The sequence below is a fragment of the Artemia sp. Qi Xiang Cuo genome, chromosome 16, assembly GCF_049724085.1.
Source record: "Artemia sp. Qi Xiang Cuo chromosome 16, ASM4972408v1, whole genome shotgun sequence".
Lineage (NCBI taxonomy): Eukaryota > Metazoa > Arthropoda > Branchiopoda > Anostraca > Artemiidae > Artemia > Artemia sp. Qi Xiang Cuo.
The window spans coordinates 36,442,800-36,462,598 of NC_142809.1; the positions used below are offsets into that span (position 1 = coordinate 36,442,800).

At 34.4% G+C, this 19,799-nt stretch overlaps 1 protein-coding gene across 1 annotated transcript in view; it reads right to left on the reverse strand.

Moving 5' to 3' along the window:
- LOC148942855 (uncharacterized) overlaps positions 1–19,799 on the reverse strand; it is a 115,575-nt gene that overhangs the window by 30,954 nt on the left and 64,822 nt on the right. Inside the window, exon 7 of the mRNA XM_089102759.1 lies at positions 10,246–10,569. Within this exon, the coding sequence (XP_088958885.1) occupies positions 10,246–10,569 (324 nt within the window). The remainder of the gene's footprint in view (positions 1–10,245; positions 10,570–19,799) is intronic.

Consider the following 19,799-nt stretch of genomic DNA (forward strand, 5'->3'; position numbering starts at 1 on the left):
GTAAATAAGAGCTCCTCTTTTAATTTCTAAGGCAGGTAGTGTAATTGCAGCAAACCTAATTGCAGCAAATTTTTTAAATGTGGATTTAAGTTAATAGTAAATAGAAAATCAATTAAATGCTTCATTAAATACACACTGGAATAGAAATGAATTTGGGGCACCAAAAAATATTGAACTCCTCAAAGATATAGTGCATCATTTCGGCAATAATTTCTTGGAGTAAAGAAAAGTAATACGATTTATCATAGGACAAAACACAAATGTATGAGCCAAAGGCAAATGATAATTTTAGTATTAAAAAGCATTATATTTCAATCAATTTTGGGTTTTAATACTTACTAACACAATCAGAAGGCTTTGCAGGAACTAAAAGAGATGATAATACCTACTTAATATTAAGCAAATAGAACAGGTCAGCAAAGACCAAGAGGCCTGTTTCTGTTCTGTTCTGGTAAAATCCGAAAGCACTTTTTTATCGTTCAGAAACAGCTGTTTTTTTTGCTTAGTACCATGCAGACCAGTTTCTCATGTGGATAGAAGAGAACGATCTCAATAAGTTATTCATATCTTGATAACTGTACAAAACACAATAAAGCTTAGATGTCAAGCTTAATGTTGAAAGCTTAGATGTCAATGTTAACATCTAACACTTTTTGCAAAATGTTTGTTTATTATAAAATTCTTGTTTAGCTCCATGAATATGAGTTCTTTAAGGCAATGGTTCTCAAACTGTGGTACGCGTAAAATTTTTAGGGGGTACACGACAGGCCAAGGAAAAAAAGAGCCCCTTAACCCTAGGACTGGCAATTTTATTTATATTATAGCTATAATTTACTTAGTATCGGTAACTGAGAAGGGGTACCTAAAATGTTTTGTGGGTAAAAAAGGGTGTAATGTCTAAATAAGTTTGAGAACCGCTGCTTTAAGGGATTCAACAAGGGTACAATCACTATTACAAAAGAACTCAAACCCTTATATGGCCATGTATGCTCAACTCACAGTCCGGTATGAAGAAGCACTTAGCAATACTGTAACATCCCCAATAAGTTCTGTAATAGCAGCATATAACAAGATCGAGTCCAGTGGCATAATTTCACCAGAATCCGAGGGGGAGGGCAAATTTGGAGCCAATTTTCACAAATCAAGTAAAAATGATAGTGAAAAACAAAAAATTAGTCATGTAGTAAAAAAGCAAAGTATAAAGACAAAGATAAACTATAGAAAACTGAAGGGGGGCAGTTGCTCCCCTTCTCCCCATAGCAGATTACGCCCCTGGTATAGTCATTGAACAAAAGCTAGACACTCCTAATGGAATTGTTGCCACTGTTGAATATGCAAAATTATGACGGGGGTCCCTATTTTTTGTGCAAAATCAATCATTTTTCAAGACCAATTCCACCTCATTTTCATATCTAGTGGTATATGAGGACAAACGCCAGTCTCTTTACGATTTTTTTTTTTAAATATTCTGAACTGCGGAAACCTTTAGGTTTCTGAATATTTATTTTTTTTGTTTCACATTTATTAGTGGTTGAGCAATCTTAACGTGTCTTCGTGTATCCCGTACCGCACTCTCGTCTTCTGACCAGAATATTTTGATCATAATGAAACCTAAAAAGAACAGACTCTATTCCTTTCGCCTCTATCTCATTCCAAAATATGGAAAATTGACGCCTGAGTAAAACTTTAAACCGAACATTGGTAATTTTTGAAGCAATTTGCTTAGTTTGTTAAAGCAACATTTTGAATTGACAAGTGAATCTATGTTTTACCATTGATTTTCGACACAATCGAAAGAAATTTCTTTAAAAGGAGAAAAATATGCAAAAAATGTAATGCATATCAGATTAACGAAACAAGTTAATATAGCCAAAATTAATTTCATATTTAAATTCTGCAAAGGGACCCAAACCCAACATGAATGTAATTTTCAAGCCAATCCGAGACAGAAAAAGTATGGCCCCATTTTAGGCGTAACGACTGATTTACTTTTTTGGTCTGGTATGATCAAAATATTCGAGTCATCCCGATTGTATCCCTTCCCAGCTCGCAAATATTCTTCTGCATTACCTTCATCGTCCTCTCCCCCTGAATGATGAAGAACAAAGCACAATTGAATCACTTTTATTGGATTCGTATGCAAACCTGCCTTCATTTTCTGAGTTTACGCGTAACGTGCTCACATAAGAAAAAAACATTCATAGAGGAAAAAAGAGTAGGGAGATAAAACCGGACAAAACAGGAAACAGTGACAGAAACAGGACAAAATAGATATTATAAAAGAAGAAACACAAAAGAACAAGTAAGTTATCTGTACCTGTTCTTGCGTTTAAACTGAACAGAAACAGATACCCTGAGAACAGAAAACAAAACAGCACCCATTTTTTTCGATATGGACATCAATTCAGATAATACTGCACACTCATGTTAAAAATAAACTGAAAGATCTGAAAATCAGAAAGATTTCTCGCGAAGTGCTATTTTAAATTCTGCTTTGCAAGCAAGAGACGGCAAAATCTTTGCTGGGTGAAAGTTCTATTTTAGCCTCTTGTTTGTTTTGGAATCCAGAAAATTAGCCATCAACTTTCTTGGAGAAATATTCCCCTGGGTGGTATGGAGACATTGTATAAACTTTGGTCTTTGACAGTATCAATATATCACAGACACTCTCATCCATAGGGAAGCTTTCTATAACTTTCATTCTTTCTATAAACTTTCTAGGTGTTTTGATAATTGGAAAACCACTTAAATATTTCCCCTATCTTGGAAAGTAAAATGTAACAACTTTAAAAACGAATCTTGTAAATGCTAGAACCTTCAAGGTCGTATCCAGGATTTTTTTCGGGGGGGGGGGATTTTTTCGGGAGGGGAATTAAAAAAACTTTACAAAACGCATCAAAATTTGTTTATATGAATTTTTGTAAAATGTTTCAAGTCGGACGAAGATTTCGGGAGGGAGGGGGTTCGAATGCGGTAGCCCCATCCTGGATACGGCCATAAAAACCTCAGAAGTCTTTTTCTCCTTACTTTCTAGAAAAATTTCTCTCTGGAACAACTGAACAATTTGAGGGTGAAGTGGTTTATACCGACAAATTGCGTAAATTTATTTTTACAGTAAAATAATTAAAAGGGGTGGATTCTCACAAATGTGGGGGGAAATCTTAGAAGCGATTAAAATCGATAATTTCTTAAACAACACTCCCCTTCCGTTTATAATTAAAATAAAATGAAATGCAATAACAGGTAAAACTTTAAATTAAGCCAAAGAAAAAATGAAAATTGTATTTATATTAATAAAGGCCGAGAATTTCGGCATTACATCCGGAAGCCATTATCAACGGAACAAAGAAAATAAACAGTTAACACATGCCAGAAAAAAACATAAAAAGATGAAAAGAAACGCTACACAAAAAAAGAAAAAACAAAAGCAGATATCTTAAAAATTAGAGTTGTTGTTTAGTTCGAACAAAATTCAATATGGTTATACAAAGACAAAACTGTAGCTTGAATGATTATTATATCTACCCTAATCACATGATATATCATCATATGATGATATGATATTCTATGTCCATCATATAATATTTTGCGAGCAGGATAGATTCTAACCTTAGGACAATACTAGCTGATATAAATTTAGATTTCCAGAGGTCAATCTGGCCAAATCAGCCTCGTGAATTTTTACAAGACTTTTAGCACCAAAGCAATTGATTCGCCTTACTTTTACATAGTAGCAGCGTTATTCCTACGAAATGAATATTAATAAAAAAAAAAACTACCATTAACACTAAATATATTTTGGTACTTAATGGTACCAAATGGTACTTAATGGTTCCATATATAAGTACCAAAGGTACCAGAACACACGAAAGAAAGACCGCATCGAAATCCCAAAGCCGCTATTGCTAAACAGGTTTCCGCTGCATTGCGAGATATTGCCCACTTGGTGACAAAGATTTAAACTTTAGTTTTTTGGGGTTTAGGGGACTAAAGGTAGCTAGGTTAAGTTAGGTTACGTATTTAATATATACCATGCTTTACCCCCACCCCTAATGTGCAAATATATAGCCCAAATTTGTTCATAAACTATTACATTCTCATCCTATTTTGTTTTATTTCATTAGCATTAACCAACCTTCAATTCTCGCATGTGCCCAGGATTTTAGAACAGTACCTATTTTGTTAGAAGTACCTATTAGTTACATTTTTCTACCAAATGTGCGTGCATTAGCATTGAAACCAGCAACAAAATTCCTTTCCAAATTTTCTCCAGTTTTAACTAAAATATTTTAAATAACTGTTTGCCATCATGTAGATTTCGGATGCCAATTTGGATAAAATGAAATGAATTTTTTATCCAATTTCTTCTGCAGTTTTTCTTATGGACTTGGCCAGATTGATCTCTAAGCGTTTCTATTATCACTTTGAAATGCTTTTTATTTAGTATATTAAGTTGAAACTAAGATTTCACCTTTTGAGATTTTAAACTTTTATATAAGCTATCTTAGTTTATTTAAGTTTATTTAAGCTATGTAAATAAAGCTAAGGTAAGATTTCAGCTTTTGAATATTTTAAGATTTTAATTTCGAGGTACCCGCCTGACTCTTAACTATGTAATTCCAAATTAAATGCTTCTAATACTGAGAAATAATAATTTATAATAAAAAGAAAATTAGTCATTGGAAAATAGGTTTCTTATTAGAAACTAATTTCTTAGAAACTTATTAGAAACTAATTACTTGTCATGCAATACAAACAAAAACAGCATAAACTATTCTTTTTAACTGCCATCCTAACGAGAGTGAAGGCCCATGGATACAAATATTGACTTAAGCATAGCAAGTCAGCGGAGGAAAAGAAACTAAGAAGGAGGGGCGAGCGAAGAAGGATGCGCCCAGCACTAAGGGTCAATTGAATCCTTTGGGAGGCAATTTCGACCGATGTGAGTATGAATATGGGCAAAGAATGCGGGGTTTCAGCTTAATACTGAGAAATAATAATCTATAATAAAAAAATTAGTCATTGAAAAATAGATTTCTTATTAAAAACTAATTTCTTAGAAAATTATTAGAACTAATTACTTGTAATGCAATAAAAACAAAACGGCATAAACTATTCTTTTTAACTGCCATCCTAACAAGAGTGAAGGCCCGTGAAAAAAAATATCTAGAAACTAAGCGTCACTGTGGCCAAAAAAGTACTTTAAATAAAACTAATTTGCAGACATTTAATAAAAGAATGTTTCGTGTTGTTTTGTTTACTTTTTAAAACATGATTAGTACTACTACTTTGATACAGAAAAACCTTTACAGCACAAAGCCCTATCAGTTTCTTCGCTATATTTACCTTAATAACAACCACTCCCCGATGGAGGAGGTCTTACGACTATCAGGTTTGAGCCGTGGTTCTCAGGGTTTTTGCGACCCAGCCATAGCTGTCAGCAGCCCTGTTCTCCCCTGTTTGTTTGTTTATGTAGTCAACTAGTACAAAATAAAGGAATTACGAAAGGGTATTGATGAGTATTAATGGGTATTATTAAGGGTATTAAAAGCCAAAACTTACCGTTTTTTCTGATTATAATCGGTCGAACTGATTCTGTTTCTTCAAGCTCTATAAACTCTCTATTACTTTCTGTGTCAATTGGTATTATGACTCCTTTCCCTGTTGAAAACCTAAAAAAAAAATTAGTAGAAATTTACCATTTACTTTTTTGAAGACATTTACTTCTCAGAAGGTAAATTTCTTTTACCTAATTACCTAAATGTCTAATTACCACACAGTGATTTACATTACCAAGCAGTAGATTACCTCACCAAAGGTTTGAAGGAGAATCTCAACTGCATAGCACAAAATTTCATAATTTTTAAAGTTAGGAGCCTAAACTTTCTATTAAATACTCTCAGGCAGCCAGAATCTGATGTTGCAATTCTTATGAAAGTTGGTTTATTAGTTAGTTAGTTAGTAATTAATTAGTAATTACTCAGTTTTTTGAGGGGAGGTGAGTGTACCTCCCCTTAACTGAAATGACGCATACTTAAGCTACTAGTTTTCAAAGGTAATGTGTAAAGTGAATAGATCTCACGTATTGTACATAGATTTTACATTTTTTAAGAGTTTTCGTTGCTAGTAAAAATTGACATTCTCTAACTAAAGTTTGTTACCACAAATTTAATCTAAGAGTTCGTTGTAACTAACTGTCAGTACAGAACAATCCGTTCAAGCAGTGACCGAAAATTCAAAAAAAAACATTCGAAACCGATATAAACACCAAAATGATCTTTATTTTATACCAATTCCATGTATATAAAACCTTTTAAGTTTAAACACACCCATTAAAACTAACAGCATTTGCAAAATTTTAGATAAGGGGAGGAGCAAAGTTTCTTGCATCGGGAATAAATTTCTTCTTGTGTTTTTTAAAGAGTAAAGTATGAACCAAAAGGAAAATTGAGGAAGCATTTCCCGAAAGAAGAATAGGTGGTAAAGTAAAAAGGAGATAAAAGATTTTCAGCGATTTAAAAACCAATCAGCTCCATTTTGAGACAAAGTAATAATGTATTTTACGTTAAAAGCTTTTTTATAACGAAAATAAGAAGTAAAAAAATCCGTTTATTACACAAGGACTAAATGAGAAAGGAGAGGAGAAATAGATGAAACAGCTATTAGAATAAAAAAAGAAGGACAAGTACAAAATAAATAGCAGATTTTTCTCTGACTCAAAAGAGCTTATATATGGAGGACCTTCATTTTAATGTTGGTTTTTTAGGTTAAAAAAGGAAGAAAAGAAATTAAAGAATCATCTACAAAGAAGACTACAAAGGAGGCTAGGCGAAAAAAGATAAAAAAAATCACTAATTAAAAAATCAAGAAGCTCTTTTTCGAAATAACAGCAATAGTGCTTACTACTCAACAATCAATTTTTCAGAATTAAGAGCAGCAGCGGAGATAAAACATAGAAAGCATCTACCAGAAGAAGAAATGAGGAGGTAGAGCAAGCAGGAGATACAAAAGTTTCATTTATTGAAACAAGCAATAAAATTTATTTTGGAATAGGTATGGCTTTTTGCGCCATGCATCGGTAATAGCTTTATCATTCTTGTTTTAAAACTACAACATAACAAATTTTTTGCACAGAAAAATCGTTATTTATTAGTCACAACCCGGAAACCTTCCGTCGTTGGTCAGGAATGTTTATAATAGTTTTTTTTGCATGCTTTTGGTATCTCTAATTATTCACTGCTTCCTGATAAGTTTTTACTCCCCTTTCCAAGTACCTCCAACAAACTTCCCATTGCCCCCATCCTTTAACACCTTTTCACCGCTTCCTACCGGAAAATAAAAAGATTTAGGGAAACTCAAAAAGTGGTTCCAAGCGGGATCAAACAAGATACTTAATGCGTGTAAAGCAGACGTATTAGCCACTACACTATAGAAATCAATCTCATACGAATTATGATTGACTTTCGAGAATGGTCAAATTTGCCACCGAAACACTTTATAGTACAGATGGCAAACAACGTAGTACTAGCAAACGTTTTCTCAAAATCTAGCTAGGAGAAAATGCAATTTTAGCACCGAAATAACAACCTAACACAGTATATTTTCATTCAAATTGCAGCAGCAAAAAATAGAAATAAGGTGTTTTATTATACATAAAATGATAGACTTATCAAATATGAGCTCCTTCCTCATAGGCACGGCTTTGATAACGAGCTACGAATTTGAAGAATTTAAACTTTCCAGAAAAGAATACATACTACTCTACACATCTATAGTGGCGGATCCAGGGGGCGCGAGGGCGCCTCCCCTAACATAGTCTAAACTAGTGTAATTTACTTCTAATTAACGCAAGTTTGCGTTAATTAAACTTGCTCCTAACGCAAGTTTATCGGATCAACTATTTTGCCCCCCTCCCCTAAAAATCCTGTATCTACCACTGAATCAACCTAAGTACTAAACTTCATTTTCTGGCTCAGGAAGAGGATTCTTAAGGAGAATATTTTCCTTGTATAATTGTTTTTAAAAATCTAAATAAGGGTTACATTTATGAATCAATATCCTAGGATGCTATGTCTGAAATTCTACATACATCTTTAAATAACTAAGTTTTAACTAAATAAGAATTTCTAAGAATTATCTTTAGCAATATTTCTCTACATGCCGTCATAAAAAATATCATGATCTCCTTTAACAATGATAAAACTTGTTTATGAAACTACTGAGGTATTTCTTAGAATCACCTTTTGCAATTTTTTGGAATTTTTAGACACATTCTTTGAATACCAATAAAAAAGATTCTTAAAATGCACCTTAGCCGCAATGTAATTTTGTAACCACAGTATTTTTTTTTACACATACTGCCGAAGTAACAAAGGTTTCGGATTGACTTTCGGAGTAACCATTTCGGATTGACTGCTAAAAACAAGCTATGCGGTAACCAAAATGCTTATAAATTCGTGTCATACATTGTCGAAATAACCAAGATATCATTTCACCATGACAGCCAAAGAATTAGCCTCGGTATAAACTTTCTTCCACTTACTTTGAAGATTGTGTAGAAAGGGTCTCAACTGAGTTTTCAAACTCTCCTACTTCTTCAGGCCCTTGAAAAGGAGGGACAGCACTCAAAGGAGGGCCACTCATGAGTATGTCCAAAAACAAAACTTCTTCCATTGGATGTATGCGATATTGCTGCAAGAACTAATCCTTCCTCGTCAGAATACCAGGCAGCCTAAATAGAATAAAAAATATATATTTAAATAGCCCAAAAAACTTTTCTCAGGCCTCTTCGCTGGAAAAAGCCCATTTCCACATTGTCGCGTTGTTCCGCGTTGTTTACAGGCCAAAGAGCCTTTGGGGAATAGTGTAAATGTAATATTGTATGTGTATTCCATAATGAATAAATCTTATCTCATCTTATCGCCTCTTTCCGTTCGCTTACTTGGTACAGCCAGCAATTCAGACCTTCAGCATTCGCACAATTGTAATTATGACGTCACAATACCGTTTCTTTCAGTTAAATTTTTTTGGGGGATTTTCATGATCTATTTCCCTTCCCCAACCCAATACCTTATTTTCTTTTTGGCATTGCTATCTCCTAACTAAAAGCTACCTTCTTTCAAAATTTTAGCCCAATCTGAGATAATAAGTAGCAAATCTCAAAATCCCTCCCTTTAGCAAGCAAATTCAAAGTTCCCATTACACAGGGATGATAAACCCAAAAAATTCAAGTTGATTGGCACAGTCGTTGTCATTGAGAATTACCCTTTTTTGGTATTTCCCTTGAAAAGATCGAAAAAAAACTGCCCTATCCCGTAGAATCTGACAGGTTTATTTTGCCCCCACCCTCCATCCTGAAGATTTTCGTTAATTGGCGCCACTCTCTACGTTACTCACTCTGTTATTCATATTTGTTCTAAAACCATGATGATTGATATATTTTTTTTTTAGCTTATATATATTTTTCGATGATTAAAGATTACCCCCCCCCCACCGCAGCAGTTTATTGTACAAAAAAAGAACCTCCTAGGTGGAAGCTTATCCTCTATTAAAATATCAACTCGATCGGAGAAAAACAGTCCCAACGATATACACGGGAAGGCACATTTTACAGAAGGGGGGGGGGAATGACAGATGGATTTTTTTTTGTTTTTTTTTTACTGTTATTACTGACAAAGATCAGTTGCTCATAGGAAGAAGATTTTTCAAGCATCCAAGATACGGTGGAAAGAAAAGTGCCAGTCAAAGTCCCCAGTTTACAACGATTTCTGTAAATGAGAAGAGGAGATCTGATGAAATTCGAAAAAACTTGGAAATTACGAAACCTCATGAAAATCAAATACTAGAAGTATTTGATAATCAAATTCTAGAAAGCAGATTAAACCAATCGACAGAGATATTGTGTTTTAAAGGTTCAACATATTGAAAAATGTTACATAGCACCAAGGCCGTGCCCGGGGGGGGGGGGGGCTAGTGGGGTTTGTACCCCCCCCCCCCATTGGAATGTTTGACTCGTAAAAACGTAACAAAAATGGACATAAACAAATTTTTTATGCGTTTTTTGAGGGTTTTGTGTACCCCCCCCCTAAAAAAAAAATCTTTGAGTAGCCCCCCCCCCCGAAAAATCCTGGGTACGGCTTGCATAGCACCTTATGGATGATCACAATCAACATATACATGATAAGCCTGTACAGTAATTAAATAATCTGAAATGATTTGAGTAGAAAATTCGTTCAAAGAGCTTACTGGATCCAATTCATCCCCTCCAGGCGAAAGCCGATAAACCAAATATCCATTATTAGATAGCCTTCCATTATGACTGATGTGTCTTGTAACTCCACTAATCTCCCTTGGTCCCCACTGGGATGTCTTTGATAGGGGTAAGCTCAACTTTTTTAATTCTCTAAGCACTCGGCGCTGTAGGGTTATGTTATCCATAGATGAAGCACAAGGGATACTAAGCTGCTCGATCGTGTTGTTGTGCAGGTAACTAATCTGAGAACAGTTGTTCATATCCATCAGCTGCACCGCTGCACCAAGAGTAGACATCGCTCGGACTATGTACGGGACCTAAAAGTTAAACAGTATAATATCAAAAATAAATTTTGGGCTTATCTATAGAAATGTGGTAATCAATATAGTCGTTCTTTCAAGTAGGCATATACAAACTAGATTTTTTGGCAGAGGGTGGGGAATATTGTTTAAATGCTAGATAAAAGCTGAGTTTTAACCCCTCTCAGTATGTGTCAGATTTCAATCGTATTCTATTACACATTTTTAATAAGATACAAATTGGTGCACTGTAGATTCTATCAGGGCTGTCAATTTGATGTACTATTTGATGTACTTAAACACTTTGTCAAACTAAAACAAAACCATTAAACCGATTCCATCAAATTTTACAAATTAAACGATCTTTTAGAGACTGAATGGAGGTGGACATCTGCTGATTAAAACAACACATGTCTTCACACAAAAACATCATTCCATTTTATCCTGCACTTCCGTAATTTTTCAAAAATGAGAGACACATGCTAAGATTTTCCCCATTTCCTCAATTTTCATTAGGTAAAAATTTAGAAAAGCATGGTTCAACCCCAATCTTCAGAGGAATTCCAAAAATTTTCCTTTATTCCATGACATTGTGATTACCTCGTTTTAAAACCAGAGGTTCATTAATTTTTGGCTATGCGTATTTCCTTCTTTTGATAAACGACAGAAAAAAACACATTGTTGACGGAAGGACTCAAAATGTAGATTTGCAGCTATGTTGGGGTGAGGAATTCTGTTTGAGAGGTGGAAGTGGCTGAAAGGTGAGAGGTTGAGAAGTTGAGAGGTGAAGGAGTACTGAGGAATTCTGTCTGAGAGGTGGAGGAGGCTGAGAGGTGAGAGGTGGAGAAGTTGAGAGGTGAGGGAGTACTGAGGAATTCTGTTTGAAAGGATGTTAAATGTTTAGACCACTTGATTAGTGAAGTGAGAGATGTAAAAACCCAGCGGAAGTACAATGGGGATAAATAAAAACCCGGCTAGTCATACAAATACTTTAAGCATAAGAATCTAGAAAGGGTCCAAATATAAGGCCCGGTAATCATTATTGGACACAACATATTTAACGAGGATGACCACAAACCACCCTATCCTCTTTGTGATTACATAAAAAATAAGAAATAAAAAAAAAGTTTTTTTTAACACAAAGTAAGGAGCGACATTAAAACTTAAAACGAACAGAAATTATTTCGTATATGAAGAGGACTGCCTCCTCCTCAACCCCTCGCTCTTTATGCTAAAGTTTTTGAGTAATTTTGAAAAAAGCTTCTCATTGTTCCAATTAAACGAACCTAGTGTTTCAGAAGTCGTTCTTAAAGAATTGGGAAAAAATTTAAGCTTTAGCTTGATCGGTAAGACTAAACTTGATGAAACTTATATATTTGAAATCAGCATAAAAATCAGATTCTTTTGATGATCTACTGGTACAAAAATTCCGTGTTTTAGAATTTCGGTTACTATTGAGCCGGGTCGCTCCTTAATTACAGTTCGTTACCACGAACTGTTTGTCTTATCACTACCGGTAGCAATGGTTTTAACCGAAGTCATTTAACGCTGGAAGCTCACACTCCGTTGTTGTTTTTTTTGTGATGTAGTTTCGCAAGCTGCCTTTTTAGATCCAGGACGACTATTCCTAAGCGACACATTTCGACAGAAGAGGGAATAGAATTCCTAAAGAGGCAAATAACTCCACCCTCTTAAAGCATTGTTGAGTCTTTTGGGAGAAAATTAAGCCAGCGAAATTTTTTTGAATCACAACACTTTTTACAAGAAAACTCTGTTTCTCTATTCTTCAACACATTTTCCCTCGCAAATTCCTACTTTGAATCACTTTACTTTAAGGTATATCTGCTCTTTATCAATTTGTTGTGTAAAATTTCTTTCATAGCAAAGGGGAGATTTTTCTCATTGCAGTGAGCATATTGAACAACATTAATTGAGCGTAGGTCAATGACTAAGTTGATAAATTAGATACATTGTAATTATTGCATACAGGACTTATGGTATTATTTTGCGGATATACTTTGATTGTCATGAGGAGTCACCCGCATTCTACCACCAGGTGTACATCTCAGAGTACCACGTGCACCGCGGTGTTCCACCTCGCGTGGCTTAGTTACCGCAATGCTTGGCACAGTTCACCAACATTTGGCAGGTGTCACCTGGTGTAAGTGATTTCTAAAAGACGGTATCCCCTCGGATTGTCATTGTCATTGAAAGTTTTAGAAAGCATTGACAAGTAATAAAAATATTAAGGTTTATTACTTATCCGTATGCCAGAAAATAAAGGGAGTACCAACGTAAGTAGATCAAGACAGAAACGTCAGCTTTCCTTAGTTTTCTGAGGCTTATTTCCGAAATAAACCTTGAGGGACAATCAATTAATTAGTTTATTTTAATCTACACAATACAATCTTAAATAATAGCAGAGTATCTTTAAGAAACTCATATCATTGGATTCAAGTATGATATAACTTAAACTGTTTCTCTGAGTAATTTTAATTTACTTTAAAAATAGAAAATAGTACTATTTTACTTCTTTTCAGAGAAAAATAGAGTACAGAGCTCCCCTATCATGGAAATTTTTATTTAAAAAACAAAACAAACAAACAGATATCGTATGTAGGCTATAGGTATCCAGATATTTGCACAGACGAGATCATATTTCTGACGTATTCTCAAAATAATTTTCAATCTAAAAAAACAAATCCAAACTTTAAAAATATAATTAGGTAGATGGATAAAGCTGAATCTCAGCTACGGTACCGATTTATTGCTAAATTACTATGTATCTTATTTCAACATTTTCGGGGGTCAACCAAACGATCTTATTTGTTTTGTATAAGAAAAAATATATTTGTATGTTTTTATATCTAAAATATATCTGTTACACAATAGATCCAACATGGACCTTAATTTAGCTCCAAAGTGCGAATAAAGGTAATTAGAGTACAAAACAAATGCTACTAAACAGATAAATGCCAATATGTCTAAATTATTTGAACCGTATCCATGGCAATTCTAAATACATTTGAAGCTAGAACTTAACAGTGTTATTTATAGGATATCTCCTATCCGGTTATTATAACAAGAAAAACAAATGAATTCATCAGTTTATTGCGGATACGGAAGTAATTTCCCAGTAAAGCATGGTTCCCGTCAGACAGAAACCAGTCACGATTCGTGGTTCCTGTCCTGTCCACGTTTCAAATTCATTACTATCATCATTTTTCCTTCCAGAAGTCATTAAAAATAGTTAACGAATCCCTAGACGAAAGAATTTTGTTTTGGTAATTGGCGTTCCTATTTTCTCTAGTTGACTGATGCAAAAATTACATGAAACCCCACCATAAACAAATGGAGGGAGGAATTTACTGTTCGTCATTAGAACAGTTTAATAGTGTCTTCCATGGATAACAAATGTTAAAACGACACACATATGTGTGTTTGAGTCAAAAAGGTACATTTTTCAAGCTTTCACGCTTTCTAGGACAACGTGACTTCGTATCAGAAAAGAGGCCTTTACTTCATTATAATCCCCAGAAATATGCTAAGGTTCACGTCTTCTAGCCTGTCCATGTTTCAATCACATTACTATCGTCCGTTTTGTAATTCCATAGGTGTAGATCATCAAGGATTGATATAATCCTTTAATATTAGGATAGCAAATGCGTTTAAAATTCCTACTTTTTTTTATTAATAACGTCTACGCTTTACGGTAATTGCCAGCATTCAACTTTTATTATGACACACAAAAGATACTTAACATTATCTATTGAGAATCGAATCAATTTGGCTGATCTCGCGACAATATATGAGTGACTGGGTGTTTGTTAAGACCCCTTCAAGTTCAAGTTTTTAAAGTCGCCATTGTTATTGATTAACACGGTGGGCGAAAGATGTATCTCACATATTTTGTTCGAAAATTCTTCTAGTTCGTCCGTTGAGGTGACAAAGTCTTTTTCAAACATCTTTGTCAACAGATCACACTGTTCACTGTTAATATTACTATATTAATACTATCAATCGTAATTTTATGTATAATGCAACAAATGAAGTCGCATTATTCAGTGGCACTATAATTTTTTATTATTTCTCTCTTTTAAATCCTTGAGCGAATTAAATTTAAAAAGTGTTTTTTTTTAACTGAAAGTAGGGAGCGACATTAAAACTTAAAACAAACAGAAACTATTCTGTATATGAAAGGTGTTATCCTCTCCTCAACGCCAAAGTTATTTTTTATTGTTTTAAAAAGTAGAGTTGTGACAAAGAGTCAAACTTTAGTGTAAAGAGCGGGGCGTTGATGAGGGGACAGCCCCTTTCATATACGGAATAATTTCTGTTCGTTTCCTGTTTATAATTTCATATCCGGTATAATTTCTATTCGTTTTGTTTATAATTTCATATACGGAATAATTTCTGTTTGTTCAAATTATTCAAGAATGACTCCTGAATCACAAAGGCTGTTTAAATAGAATAATAACATCTTTTAAAAGTTAAAAAAAAACTTTAGCGCATGAGCGAGCTTAGAGGCAGCCCCCTCATATGCGCAATATTTTCTGTTCGTTTTAAGTTTTAATGTTGCTCCTCACCTTCAGTTGAATAAACTTTTGTTTTATTTAATATCTGATCGTTTTTTTACATAATGCTGGGAAGTCCGGCGCGCCCTTCATGGAAAATTCCCTTCCTCCCTGGGAAGATCCTCTCAAGTAACTAACTTTCTCCCCCCCCCCCCACCATTTTTAGGCAGCCCACTTATTTTTTAGGCAGCCCATTTAGGGCATTGTAAAAAGTACTTTTTGCTATGTTGACCAAAAGCAGCGTTTGGTATGTCTCATTATTGGACTGATATTAGCTTATCATTTTTTATATATTATTTTTTATCGTTTTATGGCAAACATTTTTTTAGTTTCATTTTAGCTTCAAAGTAAAATTTTATGTTCTTACTTGTAAAGATTTATTTAAAGAATAAGAAAAAAAAAAAAAATATTTAGAAATTTCTTAGACTTTGCAAGCCCATTGCACTCTCCGAAAGGTATGTGCTGTCTCAAAGGCAGCACATTTAGGGCACGGTAAAAAGTATAATATTTCCAAATAACCAATACTATATATAAACAATGGGCAAAGTTCACAACTTGCAGCCCTTCCTCCGGGGACTGTGGGGGACTAAGTCACCCTCAAAGACATATTTCTTAAATTTTTCGACTATGCTGAACAAAATGATTATTTCAAAATTTTGATCAGGTGACTTTGGGAAAAAATGAGCGTCGGAGGGGGCCTAGTTGCCCTCCAATTTTTTTGGTCACTTAAAAAAAGCACTAGAGCTTTTAATTTCCGTCCGAATGAGCCCTCTTGCGATATTCTAGGGCCACTGTGTCGATACGATCACCCCTGTGGAAAACCAAACCAGAAAACAAACAAATAGACACGCGTATCAACTGTTTGACTATTGGTATCAAAATTCCGTTTTTTAGAGTTTCGGTTACTATTGAGCCGGGTCACTCCTTACTTACAGTTACGGGGTCACACCTTACAGTTACGGACTGTTTGAAAAATTGGTCCAACTAAAACCTTTAGAAGCTTCTTTTTGCTCTAGTAAAAATTTTAGAAATACTAGATGTACCCTTTCGTTTTGAGCATAATAATTTAATGCAATAATAAGTTCATGTAAATACGATTAGAACATTTTGAAATCATCGAAGATAGGTAGGTATGGCTGATTCTATCTCATATGAGGTTTAGGAGATCAGCCATAATTGGGACAATATATACTTAAGAACCTATAGGTCAAGGACTACCAACAATAAATTATTAAATTTATTCCCAACAGATGGATCACTGACTTTCAGAAATCACGTACATCGGGTGGCGCGTGGCAAAAGCGTTTCAGAACTGTGCCAAGCGTTGCGGGGGCTGTGCCACGCGTTTCGAAACTCTGTCGTTCCTAAACCCAAATGAAACATATGTGGTTTCCTAATACCTAATGTGGTTCCACTATACCCAATGAAACTCCGTTATTCTGCTATAAACTGTAATTTTCTTTAGATATTTATTGATTAAAAGCCTTCAACAAAATTGCTCCCACGCGAAGCTTAAAAATCTTATTTTGTACTGCTGTAAAATTATAAAATGGGAGGTACGTCCTTTGATAACAGTCACAACGATACACTTTCCATATTATTTATTCTATTAGTTTAGTTTCATGCCGCAGTGATTTCCTTTTAAAATCAAATGCAAATGTTTCAATAGTTGGTCCCATAAGTTATTACGATTTTTCACTGTAGAGTTCAAGGGTCTAATAGTAATGTGTTATTTACCTAGACGAATTTTTACGATTCAAATATAAAATTAATTTAGCTTTTTAAATAAATAAAAATTGGTACTTATATGTTAGCCAGTAGACAATCGCGAATTTCGACCTATAAAATCAGACAATCAACGGTTTATTGCTGCTTGTATACGGAGACAATTAGCTTCGGCTCAGTGGAAAACTAAATTGTAGCTACATTTTAATAAATATATAGTTGGTATTTTGGTTAGCTCAGGCTACATTTTGCATGTAAAAAAAAGGTAAAGAATACGGCATTGGACTTTACAGTCCCTACCGGCGGTGCTGATCTCCGTTTCTTGGCCCTTCAGCCAGGAAGTGCAATAGGGGGTTGGGGGCCAACCATCCTGTGCTTTCGCACACGTTTCCTGTTAACCGCTTCTAAATCTACAGTCTATCTACATTCTTTCTTGTGCTTCTTTTGTTTTTCATCAGCTTCATGGTAATCTTCCAAAATCTCTTCAAAAAACTCCTCAGTTTATTTCTGATTCAGCTCCATATAACCTTCGTTCGTCACATAATATCTGCATTCCTCCTACTCCCACTGTGCGGTCAGATTTCAATCCTCTCATCGCTTGTCATCAGGTTTGGAACTCCCTGCCTTCTTCAGTACAGAAATGCCACTCGTTTGGCACTTTCAAGAGGATTCTTAAGGACCATTTATTTAATAATAAAACTGAAAATTTTTTTTTTTTTTTTTTTTTTTTTTTTTTGTTTTTTTTTTTTTTTGTGTTGACTTGATGTCTTCTCAATGGTTCGTTTTGTTTTATGGTGGTCTTCTCTGCGCTATGACTCCCTGGCCTCAGGTATGATTATCAATATTTATTGCTGAAACTTGTATAGTTCACTAAGGAGTAGCATTCATGAAGACGGGTTAAATTTTATTGCTTTCGCACCATTTTTTTACAGTCCAATAATTATAAGCCTTATGACTGAATTAACCCATAAACCTCAATTTTGCTACCTAGCCTCAGAAATAAGCAGAGTTGATTGAATTGGAATTTATATAGTTTTAAATACAAGCTAAAAGGGCTGTACATGGCTTAAGTTTTGATTTTTTAATATTTTGGATAAGAGTTATGAATAATATCGTAACAGCTTTTATGATGTTAGTTTTACCTGACAATACAAATAATTCTGTTTCGACGATAGGGATTCGCTTATAGTAATAATAATTTTTTTTTTTTTTTTTTTTTTTTTTTTTTTTTTTTTTTTTTGTGAGTCTATTTAATATAATTAATAAATTTGGTTTATTTATTCTAATTTTTTCTATAGTTTCCAGTTTATCTATATTTTCTTTTCTTCTCCTTCATATGTGAGTAAGTGATCATTTTAAATTTTTTTGTTTTTTATCTCTGAGTATGTAATTCATATGTCGTCCCTCTTTGTACAGGCCAATGAGCCTTTGAGGGATTAATAACATGTAATATTATTATTATTATATTATAAAGCTGGGTAGACTCTGGCTGAGCTTACAGAGTCACGCCACTGACCCCCGTCCCAAACCGTATAATTGAGTACACTAGGATTCGAACCCTCGTCCTCTCGGACAAAGGATGCTAAATCCAGCGCACCAATCCACTTGGCTATAGGACCATTCCACTTCCATTTACATTTTGCATGTAGCCCCGCTATACTTAACCCCCAGCCCCCTAATGTGCAAATATACAGCCCAAATTATATATATCCTATTTATCTCCCAAGCGTCTCAGTTGTTTCAACCCCCTACCTGTAGATCCAAATTCTTGAGTGTGTACCGGCTAACAGATAAGTACCGAAAAAATTTCCCTTAAGTCCCCAAAAGTATTCCACTAGTCTAGTTTCACGCCTTAGCGTATGTGTTGTAACTGTAGTGCAGGCAAGTTAATATAATTTCTGTGCATGATTATAGATTTCTTCTTCAGCTAATTTTCCTCAATAAATTTTAAGGATCCACTAATATGTTAATTACCTAGAAACCTATGTCACAGTAAAATGAAAAAAATAGAGCAGTCAATTGAGGAAAGGTGGGGTGCGTTTATTCTCCTAGTTTTCACCCCCTCACCCAGATTTTGAAAATACCCTTTTTGGGGTATTTTCATTGAAAAGTGCCTTTTTTATTTTCATTGACAAGACTGAAAAACCGACAAATTTGCACTCCTCTGTATTTTGAAAAGTAGCTTTTTAGACCCCTCCCCTTAATGGATTTTCATAAATTGACACTTCTGAAAAAAAACAGTAATTTGAACAAATACCCTTTTTTCTTATAACGACCCCGTGGATGACAAAATGAGTAAATGCAATGACTCTAATTGAAAGCTAACTTTTGCTGAATGTAATTACTGAAGTGAACATACTTGAAATCATCATGAAAAGTGTATTGTTTTGATCCGTCCCTGAAAGTATTCCCACAACTTTCCAAGATTTTATCAGCCAATGAGACTTGGTACGAAACCTAAAGGCCTATTCACAGTAAGATTTTAATAATACCGATATTTAGCTAGCGCCAATTTGAGCCAATCAGAATTTTCATAGAATTTTCCGATTGGCTGAAAAATTATGAAAAACACCGATTGGCTCAAATTAGTGCTAGCTAAATTTTGGCATTATTAAAATTTCACTATGAATGTGCCTTTCGTATTTGACCCAACGACTGATGTTATCATCTTATAGTGGCGTTCACTAGCAAAAGGTGAGGGGGGGGGGTATTTAAATTGTACATTTGAATGTGATTTCATCTTTGTTCTACCTTTTATTTATATAAAGATGTAATAAATAAATTATAAATAGGTGAGGATCAAAAATACTATGCATTTAATGTAGATACAATTAACAAAAAACGAGAAGCAACCTGCTACTAACCAAGTAGTTGTGGTTTAGCTTAACTTTTTTTTATCATTTCCTTTAATAAATAAACGTTTTTATAGAAGAATAAGGCGTATTCTTA